The sequence below is a fragment of the Gossypium hirsutum genome, chromosome A04 (assembly GCF_007990345.1).
Source record: "Gossypium hirsutum isolate 1008001.06 chromosome A04, Gossypium_hirsutum_v2.1, whole genome shotgun sequence".
Classification (NCBI taxonomy): Eukaryota; Viridiplantae; Streptophyta; class Magnoliopsida; order Malvales; family Malvaceae; genus Gossypium; species Gossypium hirsutum.
In genome coordinates, this window is record NC_053427.1 from 12592755 (window position 1) to 12611496 (window position 18742).

At 34.6% G+C, this 18742-nt stretch overlaps 1 protein-coding gene and 1 long non-coding RNA gene across 4 annotated transcripts; both read right to left on the reverse strand.

Moving 5' to 3' along the window:
* Positions 1 to 3143: 3143 nt before the first annotated feature.
* On the reverse strand, positions 3144 to 15646 carry LOC107944770 (tubulin-folding cofactor D). 3 transcript variants are annotated; one of them, XM_041110949.1, is made up of 17 exons: positions 15151 to 15633; positions 14504 to 15054; positions 14289 to 14391; positions 13837 to 14013; positions 13277 to 13468; positions 8974 to 9090; positions 8683 to 8787; positions 8288 to 8458; positions 7968 to 8183; positions 7342 to 7540; positions 6514 to 6719; positions 6182 to 6412; positions 5113 to 5679; positions 4765 to 5025; positions 4490 to 4534; positions 3711 to 3886; positions 3144 to 3534 (listed from the first exon to the last, which is right to left on the reverse strand). In XM_041110949.1, the coding sequence occupies exons 1-17, from the start codon at positions 15358 to 15360 to the stop codon at positions 3324 to 3326; spliced, it is 3738 nt and encodes a 1245-aa protein (XP_040966883.1). In that variant the 5' UTR covers positions 15361 to 15633; the 3' UTR covers positions 3144 to 3323. The 3 variants fall into 3 exon arrangements, with proteins under 3 accessions (XP_040966883.1, XP_040966882.1, XP_040966884.1); XM_041110948.1 differs by having other exon boundaries at positions 3701 to 3886; positions 15151 to 15627; XM_041110950.1 differs by lacking the exons at positions 3144 to 3534; positions 3711 to 3886; positions 4490 to 4534 and having other exon boundaries at positions 4858 to 5025; positions 5106 to 5679; positions 15151 to 15646.
* Positions 15647 to 16884: 1238 nt separating this feature from the next.
* Positions 16885 to 18073, reverse strand: LOC121227960 (uncharacterized). Its single transcript, XR_005925475.1, has 2 exons — positions 17453 to 18073; positions 16885 to 17168 (listed from the first exon to the last, which is right to left on the reverse strand). It is a non-coding gene; the product is annotated as an uncharacterized lncRNA (long non-coding RNA).
* Positions 18074 to 18742: the final 669 nt, after the last annotated feature.

Genomic DNA, 18742 nt, shown 5'->3' on the forward strand with positions numbered 1-18742 from the left:
TGGCATGTATAGGTTAAATTGGTCATAATGGTATGTAAATGTAAATGGTTATTGTAATCTAGCCATTGGAATGACTAGTGATGATTATGTTTTGGTGTATATATATTAAGATTATTTCATGGTGATAACATAAGTGTTTATTATTAATTGATTGAGAAAGGTTAAACAAGTATGCTTACAAAAGGTGAGATTAAAAGCATGAATGCATGAAATAATATATCATGTTAGATGAATAAAATTAGCTTGGTTATCATACTTGAATTGGTTGATATATGTGTGTAAGTGATTTAGCAAGTTGATGGCAAGGTTTGGGTGAGAAATAAGGCTAGGAAATGACCTTATTTTGTCTATACAGGTAGACACATGGGCGCGTGTCTTAACCATATGTGACATACGGCCTGACACATGGGACTGTGGTTTGGCCGTGTTTCCCTTGTATCCTAAAATTTAGAAACAGAATGCTTAGAATTTGGCACACGGGCGTGTGTCTCAGCTGTGTGTGCTACACGGACTAAAACACTGGCGTGTGTCTTAGCTGTGTAAATCCTGCACCTTAATGTTTTGCAAGTTAGAGAGTTACATGGGTTAGGGACATGGTCGTGTGACCTAAATCATACACCACACGGCCTAGGACATGGGTGTGTCACTTAGCCATGTGAGCCCCACTGCCTATCCACATAGGCGTGTGACCCTTGTATATGAGAGAAATTGTGAAATTTTGCGAAAAATTTCCGGAGTTCCCGATTTAGTCCCGACTTGATTTCAATGTTTATAATGGGCCTCGAGGGTCCATTCAAGGGACAATATGACTAGTTTCAGAAATGAACAGTATTTAACATGAATTATCTGTAATTATTCTGTAAACTTCGGTAATACTCTGTAACCCTGTTCCAACGACAAATACGGGTTAGGGGTGTTACAGACTAAATAGAATAAAATGCAAAATATGAGTGACTTTGTATTTGGATATGGATTGAATGACATATGATATCATTTTATTAGCTTGAATTATCGATCGTAATGAAAGACGATGGTGGGCTGTCGTGAGAGAAATGAAAACCCAGACCTATAGAAGACTTCGTTGGTTCTAGTAGCAAGAAACAAAAATGATGGAATGAAATCTGGTATCATTTTATTGACTTGAATTATTGATCGTAATGAAAGACGATGTTGGGCTATCGTGAGAGAAACGAAAACCAAGCTTGCGTTCCAGCACCTTAAAGCCCCTCACTTAGGTTACAAGCTCGGCTTCTAAATTACCTATAGGAGTCTTCATTGGTTCTAGCAACGAGAAACGAAAATGATTCTCACATTTAAACAACAACAAAGATATCGCTTCTAAATTTTTGGAAATATACTACTACAAACAAAATCGTTAGTACTGACAGGAAACCAAATTAAGCGTAAAAAAATAAAGCAATCACTGTGTCGTGGAAGAACTATTGCCTTAGAAGTGATTTCGCCCTAATCGGTGTAATCGGAAATAGATGTCACCTTTCAAGGTTAACACATTACTTCCAAATTCGTACACTCGAATGAGGAAGATGGAACTCAAAAGGATTGTTTTTCTCATAAAAGTTGGGAAACAAACTGGAAGAAACTTGGGTAAACCACACAAGGTTCAATTCCCAATCAAGATTGGAGGGGTCACAGACGTTCCCGCTTAAAACCTAACCTCTTAAACAGAATATTGCACTAATGTATTTTAGTAAAACGTCAGAATTTTCAAAGAGCAAGAATAAGAGAGAAAAGAGAGAATTGAGTTTTCATGTTTTTCTGTGTTGTGAAAAATGAGTAAAATAGCTTGCTATTTATATTATTTTTAGAAGGAACAAAATGATAAAACAACAATATCAATTTCCAAAAATAGTAAAGAATTTTCCTCAACAGAAAATATTTAGAAAATTTTCCTCAACCGAAAAATATTCTAGAACAGAAAATATTTTAAAAAAATATTTCTGATTTTGTATTACCAACAAACTCAATTTAATGTAATAATTTAACTTAATATTAACTAGGTAATTAAATTATATTTTATCTGTTTTTGGAGAATTTGACTATTTGATTTATTATCTTTAAACCTTTCAACATATGCCACTCAAGTTCGTGTAGATCTTAATTTGAGAAGTTTTAGATATGAGAATCTAATATCTATTTACGTATTTAGTTGTTTTTAATTATAAATAAATAATAATAACGAGGGCTTGACATAACTGGCAAAGGTGGATGTTTTAAATTCTAGATATTTAAATTTAAGATCCTCATACCCAATTATATGTATGACTCTCCAAATCCTGTCATATTTGGAGTTTTAGTTCACTTAATAGAGTTAATTCTAGTATAGAATGTTCTAGTTTATAATTGTTTGATTAAACATTTTATTCCAATTTTTAGTTCGTAATTTAATTCTATACTTTATAATTGTTTTAACAGTATTTATAATTTATACATTATTGTATTTGTAAACTTTTTTTAAAAAAAATCAATTTTATGTATGCAACAAATCAATATAAAATTTTTGCTATTTGAAAAACTATATGGTACATATTGAATATATGAAACTGTTTGGTACAGATTTTCAATATTTCAAAAAATCACAGTAGATTAATGAAGCCTTTTATTAGTATTCAACCGGTATTAATATAATCATACATGTAACTTAAATGTGGTTCATATGTATAAATAAATTTTAAATTTTGATTCAATTATATATATTTTAAAAAAAATTAATACATATATTTATTTTCAAATTGAATTAATATAATTGTTCATGTATACAATACATCAATGTAAAATTATACTAATTTGATAATGTTGTTAGTTATTTGTAAAAATTATATCAAATCAAAATTTCTTGTATAAAACCGCAAAAGAAATCAAAATTTATAAATCACATTACAAATTAGATCAAAGTTAGTTCTTACCAATTGGAAGGACTCCATATTGAATGGTATATTCTGAACGGGATGGAACATCAATTCAACCAAGTACCAACGAGTCTAGTCAGATTTTTACAACACTGGTATTTTCATCCTTGAGTAAAAAACTCTAAAATATATATTAGAAAAATCAATATTTAAAAAAAAACGCACTCACAAAGTATTACTATTTCTAAAACAAAATTCAACCTCGTGAGAAAAGAATGTCAAATCATCATTACCTCTCATTAATCAAAGGAAAAAGATCAAAAAAGAAGAAACAATATACAACAGAGGGCTGGTTCAAGCTTAGATGAAGCAATCAAAATCCACTTGACTCAACTAACGAAGAGTAAGATTCATTTTCATCTAAAGTTGTAGATTTCCTACCTCCTTTGTTTGATGTTACATTTCCTGTAGTTTTTGACTGTCCAACTCCCACATCCAGTCCCACAATTTCAAACACTTCCAGCTTCTTAACCTTTGCTGTTTCCATGTCACCATCCCAGCAAGTTTCTGAAACAATTTCGAGCGCCTTTTCGGTTTTTTCCTCCGACACCAGGCTTCCGTTCTGCAGCAGGACGAGGTAAACTTGTTCTGCAGTGGCTTTGCGAATCTGGTAGATAAATGACATTTTAAGAAACAAAAAGAAATACTATAAGCAATCCCGGAGTAAGTGTTGATGCGGATAGATATACATTCATGCCCAAATAAATTCAAGGAAACTGAAAAGTTGGAATTACACATGTTTCTATTCAACAAACTCAGTCAACAAAAAAGACCTTAGGGTACCGATGAGTAAGGAATGTAAGAAGATGAGAAAAGGCACGGGCGTTGATAGGATCGGAAACTGAACAAATGTAACCAAGTATTGCAATGCCTGCATATAACTTAGAGAAGTCCTTTGATGCTTTCAATTCAACCGCCAGAGAATCCAAAACACCAGAACAGAAAGCCGAAGTATGCGCCTGTAAGTTAAAAATGCATTGCAAAGAAATATTCATAAGTTTGACATCTAAACAAATAAATTATTAAACCACAATTATTCCTCAACTTTTTTTTTTTGCAATATAAAGTAACTGATAAAACTTCCAAGCACCACCAAAAAGTCTCCACAATACTGACGGTAAGTGGAAACAGCATGTATTGGCATTTCAGGCCAGTAAGGAAATCACTTATACGATCCTCAAAGCCACATATGTCAAAGCACATTAACTGATCTCTTTGAATTATGATATGGAAAAACAAATTTTTAATAATGCCACCATAAAGCAAATATCAGAATTTATCTAGTCTGGGAGAAAATTGAAATGACATCAAATTTTAAAACTACTCACTTTATGAAAGAAAGCTCAGCTTGTTTATAACACAATGACTACGAAAGAACCATCTGATTGCCATTTGCATCTAGAAGTTGTGAGATATACTAAGTCGATAAATATAAAGCATGAAAACAGTTTGTTTCGACAAAAGAGAAGTAAAACATTGTTGCTAATAACTGGATAGAACAAAAAAAACCAAACAGCATAACTGCACAGGCTCAGGAGCAAGAGGGAATTAAAGAAACTAACCTCCATATCCAAGAATATCCTTTTGCTGAAAAGAATCTCAATTGTCTGCAATAAATGCATCACCAAATACATGTATATGAGAAAAATAAAATAATATTCCATAGTTAATTCATATCAAGAAAAATTAGAGGTTTCACAATACAATGGAAGGCTTCTGTTATTTCTGTTCCTTGGTTCGCAGCAAATATCAAAACAAATACATAAAAATACAGTGTTTGAATTCAAAGACATGGTACAACAATTTCTCTGAGAAAGGTATCAAGAGGTTGAGTTACCTTCAATGTGGGTATAATAACCCTGTCACATCGCTTATACTGTTGGAGAATCCAAAGGATGTCCGTGGGTAACTTGCACAATTTGAGTTCTTCATTAACATCTTGATCGACATTAAGATATTCCAGAAAAGCTGACAGTGATGCCTTCCTCAAAGAATCTTGCAAGCCACCAATTGAAATAACTAAACCAGACAGCACTGGTCTGCTATAACAACTGAATTGAAGTAATTGAACAAATCGCGGATATGAAAAGGTAGGTACCTACAAGCAAGAATATAATGGCATTTTAATATAACATCCAAAAGTACCCAAATCAAACTGGACAACAAGTGACACATAACTACTTACTCCCCACTTTAGATCTGTTTCGTTTGGAACAATTTCTTCTATGTTTTCCCTATATGGTATAAAAGGAACGAAAATTTCCTTGTGGTACAGAATCCTTTGGAGAGCCTTAGCAGCCAGTTCTCTTAGTTTATCCATCTTTTCTACAGCTTGCTTGGAGATCCCTCCCACTAAATTGGTAGCAAGATTTACATCAAAAAGCGAGCACATTTGATTTTCTTCAACAACATTGTTATTAGGTTGCTTCGACATAGATTCAAGTATGTCTGGTTTCCCGGTAGAACTCATGGAATCTCTCTTACAGAGGATATATGTACATCTTTCTAGGCCTTCCATAGCAGCCTCACGAACCCAGGAACCCACATCTCCTCGGTTATCAACTGAATAGTCCTCAAGAGCTTTAAACAAACTAACCATTACCTCATTCTTCATGAGATGAAATAGAGACATGTTGTCTTCTACAGAATGAATATCAGAACTTTCTCTTTCCTGAGCTAATGTCTCACAAACAGATACAAGTCCTTTGACAGCATTAACTCGTGCTTCAGCATCTCTATCCTCAGGGTTATCCTACACAGAAAACAGACTTATATCATCAGAAATCCCCACATAGGGCTGTAAATGAACTGAGCCAATCCAAGCATCAGCTTGTTCAAACTCTGACAAAATTTAAACAAGCACAAACAAAATCATTCACCGTGCTCAGATTATTTATCGTATTGAACTTTTAACAAATTCAAGCTCTTGTAATTAATCACTACAAAAGATTTTAATCCCAAATATTAAGACTTGGACTCGGCTCAGCCTAGCAATCAATGCAGCCAACCTAAAAACTATATGCCATTTATGAAGGAGCCAAGTGGCCCTTATGGTAAAATCGAATTGGATCAAGTTTGGATTTGGGAGGATCAGGCAGTTATTTGGGTTTAGGTTAGATTTGATAGGCCTAGATGAATATAACTGAGCCACAACTGAACTAGTTTAGGAGCCTTTCAACAAAGCATCCGATCACTTACACTCTTGCATCCATAGTTCTTCAACCAAGAAACTTATTCAAAGTGAGAACTTGTACCTCAATTGCACAAGAGCTGCAAAGCTTCAAAATCACATCCTTCCATTGATTAGCCAACATTTCATAGGGGAGAACACCCAATGCCATTGCAGATCCTCTTCTTACAGCGACATTTGAATCATTCAAGAGTTGTAGGTATTTCAACGTTATATTATTACTAGCCGCACCTTTATTATCAGTAGCAACAAGGTATGCTTGTACAAAGTGTTTTAGGGCTTTCACAGCTGCAGTCTGTATGTCAGATAATAATTTAGATTCTCAATTCAAGTTATTAAATTAATTAAAGGGAAAATTCAATTTTAAGAAAAGAAAATCTTATGGCTAAAATGCACCTGTATCTGAGAGTTAGGGTGCCTTAGATTCTCATTAAGGGAGTCAATCAAACTTCGTTTTACTTTCTCTGGTAAAGGAACTCGAGAAAATGAGATGCATTCAATAAACCGGGAAACAGCTAACCGCATTATTTCTCCACCCTTCCCCCGATAGAGGCGTGCTTTCTCAATAGCTGGAACGATACCAGAAACTTGTTTCTGTTTATCTGTGTATATATAAACACAAAAGTAGGGAAAACTGTGGCTCAATTTCTAGATTTGAAGCTTGAACATAATAGCAATTTATACTTGATTGAATGAGAAACTGAGATAAAATATGACAAACTATAGCAGCAGACAAGATCTTATTTTAAGTAAATGCATTTTCTGAATCTTGAAGATGAATTGCTACCATCATGGAACATATGAAGGCTCTTTGACTCATTGCATCTGCCTTTATATCCCCCCCCCCCAAAAAAAAAAATCGAACTCCTATAGGATACTAAATCAATCAACTCAATCCACAAAGCCTATACTACAGCAGCAACCGCCAGTAACTCTCTTTTATTTTTATAAACATTTTCAAACGACTAAGATATTTGACCAATTCTATTTTTTTTTCCATAAATGTTTCTGAAACATTGCATTATTCAACATATATAATGGTGCAGTCACAAATTCTCAATTCAAGAAATTATTCCATCAGAACCAGGAATAGATAAGAATAACCAAAAACAAGGATTAAAATAAAAATCTAAACAAATACTGAGCAATTATTCGGTTTACTTTAAGATAAATTTAGTCAAAATTTCCATACTATATACTTAAAGGGCCAGGAAAGTGGCTTACCATTGGGAAGATCATAACCGCACTGATGTAGAGCCAGAACAAGTTCTCCAGCCGCTAAGGTTGCACCATGGCGTGTGCATAAATCAGATGACAGAGTAAAAGGAATTAACTTTTCCAGAACAAAGTCCGCAAAGTATGCGGCATCATATCTGACAAGAGCAGCAAGTGCCTCTGTGGCAAGCTCTCTCAAGCTCCTATCCTGAAGAAATCAAGTACAATTAGTACAAAAGTCATCAGTTCCTAAAACTACTTAACATCAAAAGTTGCAGTACCCAAAAAGAAAAAAGGCAAATGATTAAAATTGGTTATATATGACTACTATAATAAATCAGCAAAAATAACAAAATGTCCTAGCGCATGCCATATGCTCAGCTCAAACATATACCACAACTAGGATGTTTCATTTAGAAAAAAAAAAAAGAAAGGGCTAAAGCTATTAACAAATAGCAATAACAACCAAGAGGAAAAAATAATGAAAATGTTATATAAACAAGAAATCCTTAACGCTCTGATTCTTGCTAGGAAAAAATAATGAAAATGTTATAAGCCCAATCAACATTTCAACATCCAAAAAGTTAAACTTTCTCTAATAGACATAATTGTTAAACTTATAGTTCAGACCATACCCAGTGAGAGATCTTGCTATGCATAAGCTCATCCACAAATGGATGAAGATACCCTTCATACTGAGCAATACAGGTGGCAACATGAATGTAAGAGTTTGTTCGCGATGAAAGCGAAAAGTAATCAGCAGTATTCACTATGTCAATTCCATGTGGGTAATTCCCCTGTCTTCCAACATTCTCCTGAAAAGCAGCTGCAGCAGCTCTTCTACAGTTAACCTAATGAAAATACCAAATTAGCATGGTGAAATATAGTAATAAAATATTATGTGCATAAGCAGAATTTATAATATGGCACATGACAAATGCACAAAGGTCAGCACCTCACGATCATAGCATGCCACACTTAATAGGTGGGGAGAAAGCTGTTCCAATACATTTCTCATATCTGTATGATGATATGCACGGCCAAATGCCCAACAAACATAGGCAGCAGCATCACGTACATGAGATCCAACACTATGTGGGCCTCTTCGGACATCATAATGTAATGCCTGTCAAGAAGACTGATCATAATCAGCAAATAAATTCGAGCCTTATCCTTAAAAGCATTTGAAGTAAGCAATTTCCATTTAAAATGCAAGTAAACCAGGCTCAAGCACTGAATTTTCATCTGGGATGAAATTTTACAACCAAATTAGCTTCCCAGGATTCAAGGAGAACTTCATCTATGGTTCATAGTAATCGATTACTTTGAGAAGGTTGAAAACCACACAACCTTTATAACAACAGGTACAACTTTGGGGAGACTAGAAGGTAAGAGCAACCCTCTCCTTGCCAGTTCAGCCAATGCTAAGCAACCCCCATGCCAAGAACCATCTCCCTGAAAAACAGTACATATCGGCATTCAGCATGACTGATAAAGTCTCAACAAGCTAAAAATGGTTTAAGAACAATTTTAGAAGGAATGCAAGTGCCACATGATATTGCTAGAAATGCATAATTAATCCAATTTCCCATCTCATTAGGGGAGATTAAGATATAATAGAGAGCAATAACATCAGCATACCTCACCAGGTGCAAACAGCTCCAATACAGATGACAAAACCTCCTCTGAGAGCCCAGATGTTAAACGTGAAGTTACACGGCCTATACCTTTTGCAGCAGACCAACGTACAACGGTGTCCTGCATATCAAATCTCAGATCAAATCAGCAGTCTAAAAGAACAGGAAAAAAATGAACACATTGCTCATCTACAATAGTCCACATATTCATGTAAACTTCTATCTATTAGTTGGTTAGGCTTGTGCTACATTCTACAATGCTATGATAATCTTCAACAACTGGAACACTTCCAATTTCACACTCAGGTGGGTACAACATTTCCAATCAGCCTACATTTTTTCAGAGGGATGGAAATTCCATAAATAGTCGTATTGAAGTTTTATTTAAGGGTGCCACCAAGGACTACTTAACACCAAGGGAACAGTGTACAAATTTAGGAAGAAGAATTATTCTTATTTCTTCTAATCTGACTACAGCCTTTTAAAGAATAACAGGAAAAATAAAAAGGAAATAATCTCTAGAAATTAGCCTATCCCTAAAAATTAGTAATTTGATTATGGCTAATAGTACAAGGAAATTCCTAGAACTAAGGTAGAAAATCTGCTTAATTTAAGGAATTCCAACACTCCCCCTCAAGCTGGAGTGTAGATGTTAATCAAACCCAGCTTGCCCATAATTTCTTCGAACATTTTTCTGCTCAAGCTTTTGGTTAACACGTCTGCTACTTGTTGTCTTGTAGGTAGATATGAAACACAAACTTCCCCTTTGTTAATTTTCTCCGTAATAAAGTGGCGATCAATTTCCACATGCTTGGTACGGTCATGGTGTACAGGGTTATGAGCTATGCTAACTGCTGCCTGGTTGTCACAGTATAATGTTATAGGTTTTGTATAGGATAATTTTAGTTCTCCCATTAGCCGTTTTAACCACATTCCTTCACATATACCGTGGGACAAAGCTCGATATTCAGATTCAGCACTACTGCGTGCCACAACAGATTGCTTTTTACTCCTCCATGTCACGAGATTACCCCAAACATAGCTGCAGTAACCGCTTGTGGAGCGCCTGTCATTAACTGCCCCTACCCAGTTTGCATCAGTGTAGACTTCTATGCTTCGATTTACATCTTTCTTGAAATGCAACCCCTTACCAGGAGTCCCTTTTAAGTATCTCAATATCCTATAGGCAGCTTCCAAATGTTTCTCCCTAGGAGCATGCATAAATTGACTTATGACACTTACTCCAAAAGCTATGTCCGGACGAGTGTGAGAAAGATAGATAAGTTTTCCCATTAACCGTTGATATCTCCTCCTGTCTACCTCTTCTCCATCCTTATCAGTTCCTAATTTAAGGTTGGGTTCCATAGGAGTCTCGGCTGGTTTGCAACCCAACAGTCCAACTTCAGAAAGTAGATCAAGAACATACTTTCTTTGAGAGATTGAAATACTTGCCTTTGACCTTGCTATCTCCATTCCTAGAAAATATCGAAGATTCCCCAAGTCTTTAAGTTGAAACTCAAGACTTAAGAACTCTTTTAGTCTTTCAATTTCAATAGAATCATCCCCTGTTAATATTATGTCATCTACATAGACAATGAGAATACAACACTTCCCGTTATCCGAGTGTTTGTAGAATAAGGTGTGATCAACTTGACCTTGAGTATAATGTCTACTAGTCATGGCTTTGGCAAAACGATTAAACCAAGCCCTAGGGGATTGCTTTAGTCCATACAAGGACTTCTTCAACTTGCATACTTGGCCCTTGCTTCCTTCGAATCCAGGCGGAAAATCCATGTAGACTTCTTCGTTTAATTCTCCATTGAGAAAAGCGTTCTTTACATCCAATTGGATCAAAGGCCAAAGGCCATTCTAAGTTGACAGCAATTGAGAGAAGCACTCAAATAGTATTCAATTTGGCCACCGGTGCAAAGGTTTCCTCATAGTCCAACCCATATGTTTGAGTGAAACCCCTGGCCACAAGTCTAGCCTTGTATCGATCAATGCTCCCATCTGGTTTAAATTTTGTGGTGAAAATCCACTTACAACCCACAGTCTTCTTCCCAGTAGGTAGTTTAGATATTTCCCAAGTTCCATTGTCTTCAAGAGCCTTTATTTCTTCCAACACAGCTTGCCTCCATTTGGTTGACTTAAGAGCCTCTTCTATGTGTTTTGGAGTTTCTATAGAGTCAACATTAGAAACAAAGGCATTGTAGGATTTAGACAAGTTTCCATAGGATACAAACCGAGAAATGGGATGTTGAATGCAGCTCCTAGTGCCCTTTCTTACTGCAATTGGAAGATAGATGGAAGATGAAGGAGGTGAAACTTCTTCCTCAAGACAGTCCTCGGGTAAAGATGGCATTGGCACTGCTGTTTCTGTCTCAGGCAGCTGATGTCTCCGAGAGTATACACGAAGCCCCTGAGTTTTTTCTTGTTGTTTTTCAGAATGAGTAGGCTGTTTTTCTTCATTAGTATGGTTAATCACCCTTGTTTCTTGTTGCTGAACAGTGGAGATAGGAAAAACAGGTTCCAAAACAGGAATAACAGTGGCTGTAGGATTTTCAGCAGGTTTTGTAGTGGTGGTAGGGCTGATAGAGCCTTGAGGTATAATGAGAAGATTGCTCAAGGTCTCATCTTCACTAAGTATCTCCCCCTGAAGATGAGAGGCTAAAAAATATGGCTCATTTTCGAAGAAAGTAACATCAAGGGACACAAACATCCGGTGTAAGGTTGGAGAGTAGCACTTGTACCCTTTTTGTGTAGGTGAGTAACCAATAAAGACACAAGTGTGGGCTCTAGGATCAAGTTCAGATCGGTTAGGTTGATGGTTGTGGACAAATGCTTTGCAACCAAATGTTTTGGTTGGGAGATTAGGAACACGAAACAAGGGAAAACTTTTTGAAGAGTATGTAAAGGTGTTTGAAAGTTTAATACCTTAGATGGGAGTCGGTTTATAAGGTAACAAGCAGTGAGGACAGCTTCTCCGCATAAATACTTTGGTACACCCATAGTAAACATAAGAGCACGAGCCACGGCTACAAGGTGTCTATTTTTCCTCTCGGAAACCCCGTTTTGTTGAGGGGTGTCAGGACAAGAACTTTGATGTATGATTCCTTGCTCAAAAAGATAAGGACTTAGGATAGAATTAAAGTACTCTCTCCCATTATCAGTTCTAAGGGTGTGAATATTTGAATTGAACTAGGTTCGAATCATTGAATGAAAATTTTTGAAGACTCTAGAGACTTCGGATTTTTCTTTAAGGAGATAGATCCAACAAACTCTAGTGTGGTCATCAATGAAAGTTATGAACCACCTCGCCCCTGTGATGTTTTTTACTCGACTAGCTCCCCATAGATCACTATGGATTAAAGAGAAAGGTTGAGATTGAACATAAGGTTTCAAAGGATAAGGGACACGAGTGTGTTTAGACAGTTGGCAAACTTCACAGTTCAATGAACTTAATTTCTTATTTAGAAATAGTAGAGGAAACAATTTCTTCAAGTACATGAAATTTGGTGTCCTAGTCTACGGTGCCATAGCATGATAGAATCTTCTTTTGATGTAGATAAGGCCATCCCTTCTTGTGAACTGTTTTTGTTCCAAACATATAAGCCATCATCATCTTTAGCAGTGCCAATCATCTTCCCCGATTCTTGTTCCTGAACCACACAACCTGTCATGTGGTCGGATGCACCTGAGTCTAGTATCCAGGAAGTTATGATAGGTTTGTGTGTAGTATTTAAAGCAGTACCGTGAATAGCTAGTGACCCACTGGCTGTAGAAGTCCCGAGTAGTTTATGAAGAGCCTCAAGTTGAGTTTTGGTTAGCCGAAGTTTATGAAGAGTCTCATAGGAATTTTCGGTGTCACCCATGGGAGTAGGGTTTCTAACAGAGAAAACAGAACAAGAAAAGAGAAGAAAGAGCAGGATCTACTGAATTCCTGATGCTCTTGATACCATGTACAAATTTAGGAAGAAGAATTATTCTTATTTCTTCTAATCTGACTACAGCCTTTTAAAGAATAACAGGAAAAATAAAAAGGAAATAATCACTAGAAATTAGCCTATCCCTAAAAATTAGTAATTTGATTATGGCTAATAGTACAAGGAAATTCCTAGAACTAAGGTAGAAAATCTGCTTAATTTAAGGAATTCCAACAAACAGAAATATGACAATTTCACAAACAATAATGTGAACAACGTAAATAGAAGTCCAGACATGACAACACCATTCAAAGCTTCCTACGAGCTAGTTTACACGAGAAATAAAAAAAGTTCACATTATGGAATCTTACTCTTAAGACATACCGTATCTTTCAATCCAGAAAGTAACACCTCGATAACCTCTTCTACAATCTCAGGAACATCCATATCTTCATCTTCTGGACAGTTGGAATTTTCTTCTGATTCAGAGTTTTCTAGAATCACACCATGGTTTAATTGATTATTCTTGTTGGATGCACTCAAAGAAATATTCTCTCCAAGTGAGCTTGTTCTTCCCTACATAAAAGGCAAACAAAAAGGTGAGAAAGCACCATCAATGTAGAACCATATCCATTCAACACAAAGATTAGTGATAAAACAAGAACTGCACCAAGATGATAAATTAAATTTGAAGCCCAAGCAAATTAGTACCAGTAATGACTCAAAAGCATAAGATATATATCACCAAGCAAATCTTGCAAGATTTGTCATTCTTTTGATGGAAACTTTGCATGTTACATAGGATCTTTGATGAACAAGTATTTCAACACTTAAAATATTAGCATAATATTGTGCTTAGACCAATTTAGTAGTTTTCATCTGTGAAGCAACCCCCAATTATATGTAGTTCACAGCCAGAAAGCTACGCATTCAACAACACTAACCACATAGCGCCAGGTAGGTAAACGATGAGGGAGGCAAGTAAGTCCAATTCTTTGAGTTAACTTCACCAGATACTTGCGAAGCAAAGGACTCCTAGAAGCAGAACCTGACTTGATCAACACAGAGACGTCATTCCAGATGGTAGGAACAACATCCAGCAAAACTCTCCCGCTGCCAGCCTGACAACAGTAAATAGTACCAATGAGATTGATATACTGAGATAATTAAAGCAATGCAAAATAGCAGTAACCTTACTAATACAATAGAAATAACTTTCTTACCATAGATTAATATACTAAAGAGCAATTTCAAGTGGATCATAGTTTTTTTTTATAATGACAGATATAAAAATGATACCACTAGAGTATCCTTTTACACTAGGTTACCTATATGATTTTTGATATTATACTCTTTTATATTTCCTTCATATCTAGTTAATATAGATTATACACACCTTAAAAATGGCAGCAAGGGCTTCCACAGCTCCTATCAACTGAAAATGACTTACTACATCATCTGCTGTTGAAGATAAAACTTCCTGAGTCCATTCAATAAAGCTGAAAACAAAAGTAATAAGAAGCAACTAGTTAACTTACCCTGAAACTAAATTAACTTAAATTAGAGCATAATAACTAGAGAGAAATGCCTAATGCAAGCAAAGATGAAGACCTGGACAAAGCCTTGGGCATATCTGGTCGTGTCAAAAGCTTTGAGAGAACTAATCCTGCCATAGTACGCATTGGACCGGCATTCGAAAGGTAATCTTTAGAAAACCCTATAATCCTCAACACCAAAGGAGCCACCTCATCTACACCAATACTACCACTACTATTCACAATGCTGGTATCAACAGAAGAAATATCAAATGGAACCAAAACAAGAATCGAAAGCCACAAAAGCATTACACATTTGGCCTCCATTTCTCCTGTGCTTTCTTGCCGTAACGATGTCACAGAAGATGTGTTGTGGCATTTTTCTAAGAGAGAAACGGCAAGTTCTAGATCAGAAACTTGATGCGGAAAGAACTTGATAACAGCTTTGTAACCGGAAACAGTAACAAGAGAATAAATAATGATGGATATAGGCTTGATTATTTGAAGAATCTCATCAGAATCAATGCCTAATTCGATTGTTTTAGACCGGATAATGAACATTAAAGGAGAGACCATGCTTTCTAAGTAGGGTTCTAGCAGTTGGCCTTGTTCTTGGTACTTATCCATCTGAAAAGAAAAAAAAAGAGAGAGAGAGAATGAACTGATTAAAAATCAAAAATTTGAAACTGGGTATTAGAAAAATGAGAGAGGATGAGAAATTACGATGGAACGGATCTTGTGAACGGAGGAAGGATCTGAGACGCGGCCATTGGAAACAATGTCATCTAAGAGAGATTTTACAAGTTTCCACTCTTGAAGAAAGTACCTTTGTAGAACCCTTTCCTTTGAATCATGTTCATCGTCTTCTTCATCGTTGGCTGCAATCCCCATTTCCTCCTCTTTCTTGCAAGTCTCTTCTTCTCTCGTTGCCATTTAGCCCAAATTTCTTGAAAGATGAAAGAAAGAAAAGGGCTTCAATCTCAAAACTCGAGAGTGTCACTCCCTTAAACACTGATGACTGACCTCAAGCACCTAATTCAAGCTGAATCTGATTTCAAACACTCATGACTGACGATTTCTTTTCCCTTCTGTTCACTTACTAAGTGAATATATTTCTAATTGGTCTAATTCTGTTATTAATCCCTCTAATTTGGTTGATTTTAGGGTACATTAAATTTATTTCATGAAAGAACAGATGGATATAATTTAAATATACATATCTTTATGACTAATTTTATTAACCTCTTTAATATTATTATAATAATATTTTAATTTTAAAAATATTAATTTTTTATATAATTAGAAATGTTCATGGGTCGGGTCAACACGAGCCAGAAAATGGGTCTAAAATTTTACCCAAGTCCGGCTCGGATAAAAATGCTAAAATCTGAACCCGACCTACTCGTATTAAATTTTTTATTATTTTTTTAAATATAATACATCAAAAATACTAAAAACATTAAAATAAATGTTACTCAACAAATTGGAAATAAAAAAAATTATACTTAAATAACACTAACACAAACGCCTCTAAAATAGTAGCAAAATTAACAATAAAACAATAAGAGTTATATAATATTCAAACAATAACAATAGAATAGTAGCAACATAATAGTGAAATAACAGCAAAATAGTGCGAAGATAGCAATTTTTTTTTCCTTTTGCAAATTCGGGTAGGGCCCTGGCAAAAGAAGTGCCCTGGCAAAAGAAGTCTTACCCGAAGTCCAACCTATATTCTAAATGGACCTTATATTTTTTACCAAGTCTATTTTTTGAACCTATATTTTTGTCCAAACCTTCCCACCCCATAGATATTTTGAACCTATATTTTTGTCCAAACCTTCCCACCCCCATAGATAGTTCTAAATACAATAAAATTTTTAATATCAAATATTATAATTTTAGTATTATTAAACATACATATCTCATTATATATATTTAATAATATAATTTATATTTTAACAAATTATTTAATATTAAAATTTATTTTATTAAATAAAATTTAACAATAATGATGTTGTAAATACATTAATAATGAATGTCTATAACCCCATCAAACTCTTATTAAAATGACGAGATAAAATTCTCTAATTCATTTATAAACATGAGAGTAACTTAAATGTTCCAATGAAACAATTAATAAAACTTATTCACTTATACCTCGTCGAATGTAAAGAAACTTATAAATAAAACTCCTTGTAAGTGAAATTTGAATACGAGAAAAATTCTTCCGTACTTTTTATTTACTTTTTATTTGTTACAACTATTTTCTTAATTTTTCTATAACATGTTATTAACATTATTATATTTTTTTATTAGTATTATATAGAAAGTAAAACTTGATCCAACGTACAATTACTAACAGATTTGGAATTTGTCCTTTTAACTATTAAGTTCTATAAATTACCATTAGATTTTTAGTATTAAATGATAGAAGGTAAAATTTTTAGGTATCACTTTTCACTCTAATCTCTTATATTTTCATTCTTGTTTTATATTTGAATTACTATATTATATTTGATCATCTCTGTACGGGCTTAAATTTGTCCGATGCCCATGACTCAAAACCAAAAAACAAAATTTCAAACCAAAATAAACAGCCCAATAACAAATACAGCCCAAACTATCAATCTAATGCAAAAAATATCAGCAGAACCCTAGGAAAGTTCAGCCACCGCCCCACGCCTCTTCGTCTGCTCGGACGCTGCTCCATCAGTCGCCCTCCACGCGTCGTATGACATCTGAAACAAGCACAATAGCAGAGAAAGAAGCATGCGAGCGCAGAGAAATAAAGAGCAAAAAAACAAAAAAAACTAAAAGGGAATCAATTGTAAATGGCTTTAAAAGCCCGGATCTACTCTCCTGTAAGTTTTTACAGACATTTACAAGCAAGATTAATCAAAAAGAACAGAAGTTTCGAAAGGTGGATTTTTTATCTATTTTCGTCTCTGCCTCTTTCATTTTTATTTTTATTTTTTTTCTAACAAAAAATCTTTCAAAATAAAGAAGGAAGAAATAAACTTACCTGAGTAGCCTCACGTCCTCCGTCGTCGTGGTTGTTTCACCGGCGCCGAGGGCCTCACAGCTCTTTAAGGCTGGCTACAAGGACCAAAGTCCTCTTTATTCGTCTTTTTGTCACAAATAAAGGACTAGACCTTTAGATCTGGTCTGAACGGGGCTAAAAAACCGTTTTGCAACTCACCGACCACCATCTACGGTGGAGGAGCGGCGGTCCGGCGAGGATGGGTATATTACCCTAGCCAAATGGGAAAATTAGAAAAAGGAGAGAGAGGGAAGGAATGCTCTCTGTTGTTTTTTTTTTAAACACTAGGGAAAAATGAAACAAACAAAAATTTGGGGCCTTTTATCAGGCTACAAAACGGTGCCGTTTAGAAAAGGGGGGATCCGCATGTTTCCCTTAAAGGGGAAATTACCCGCTTTGGTCCCTCCCCTTTTCCTGATATTCGATTTAGTCCCGATTTCTTTTTTTTTTATTTTTAAATCTAGCCCGATTATTTTATTCCCTCTCTGATTTGGTCCCTGATCTGGGTTAATGAAACGCGGCGTATAGACTTGGGACATTACTCCAGTTGGTCCTCGCAAGTCTCAGTGCGTTTCAATTTAATCCCTGGTGGCCCTTTTTTTATTATTTCAAATTTATACCCTGAAATTTTGATTTGTTTTCATCTATATCCTAAATTCATTTAATTTATTCTCTTTACATCTATCTTAATTTGTTTAATATACTGTTTGCTCATATCATTATTGTTAGTTGTAACTCACTTTAATATGTTGTTTATTCTAAATATTACTTTATCTCAACTTACTTTATGTATGTATTATTTATTTTATAATCCTTACTTATCATATTTGTATATATATACCATCTATTTCAAGTTTCTATATGTTTGCTATTATTTCAAAACTGCTTTGCTATATACTTATTTCAAATTATATTATGTTGTTTATTCTTCAGTTATTATGTGTTATGTATATCTAATAATCCTTTATATATTATATCTAAATCGTTATTATAAAGTATAGTTATATTGTCTATTTTTAATTCTTTTACGCATCATATATTCTAAACTTCTTATTAATTACTTTAAATTAACTTATATATTATTTATTTTAAAACTATTCATATATGTAATTCTTTAATTTGCTTTGTGTATTATTGATTTTAAAATGCTTTATACATTATTTATTTTAAACTTGTTTTATGTATTATTCATTTTAAATTGTTTTATTGTTTACTTTAATTTCTTTTCCCTATATTATCAATTTCAAATTTTTATATGTATTATCTATTTTT

Bases quoted from the DNA above. Each gene is read 5' to 3' on its own strand.
- LOC107944770 (XM_041110948.1), bottom strand. From the start codon at position 15,360: ATGGCAACGAGAGAAGAAGAGACTTGCAAGAAAGAGGAGGAAATGGGG. The intron at 9,091-13,276 runs GTATGTCTTAAG...TTTGATATGCAG, and splicing joins TTTCTGGATTGAAAGATACG to GACACCGTTGTACGTTGGTC. The intron at 5,026-5,112 runs GTAAGTAGTTAT...TCTTGCTTGTAG, and splicing joins AAACAGATCTAAAGTGGGGA to GTACCTACCTTTTCATATCC.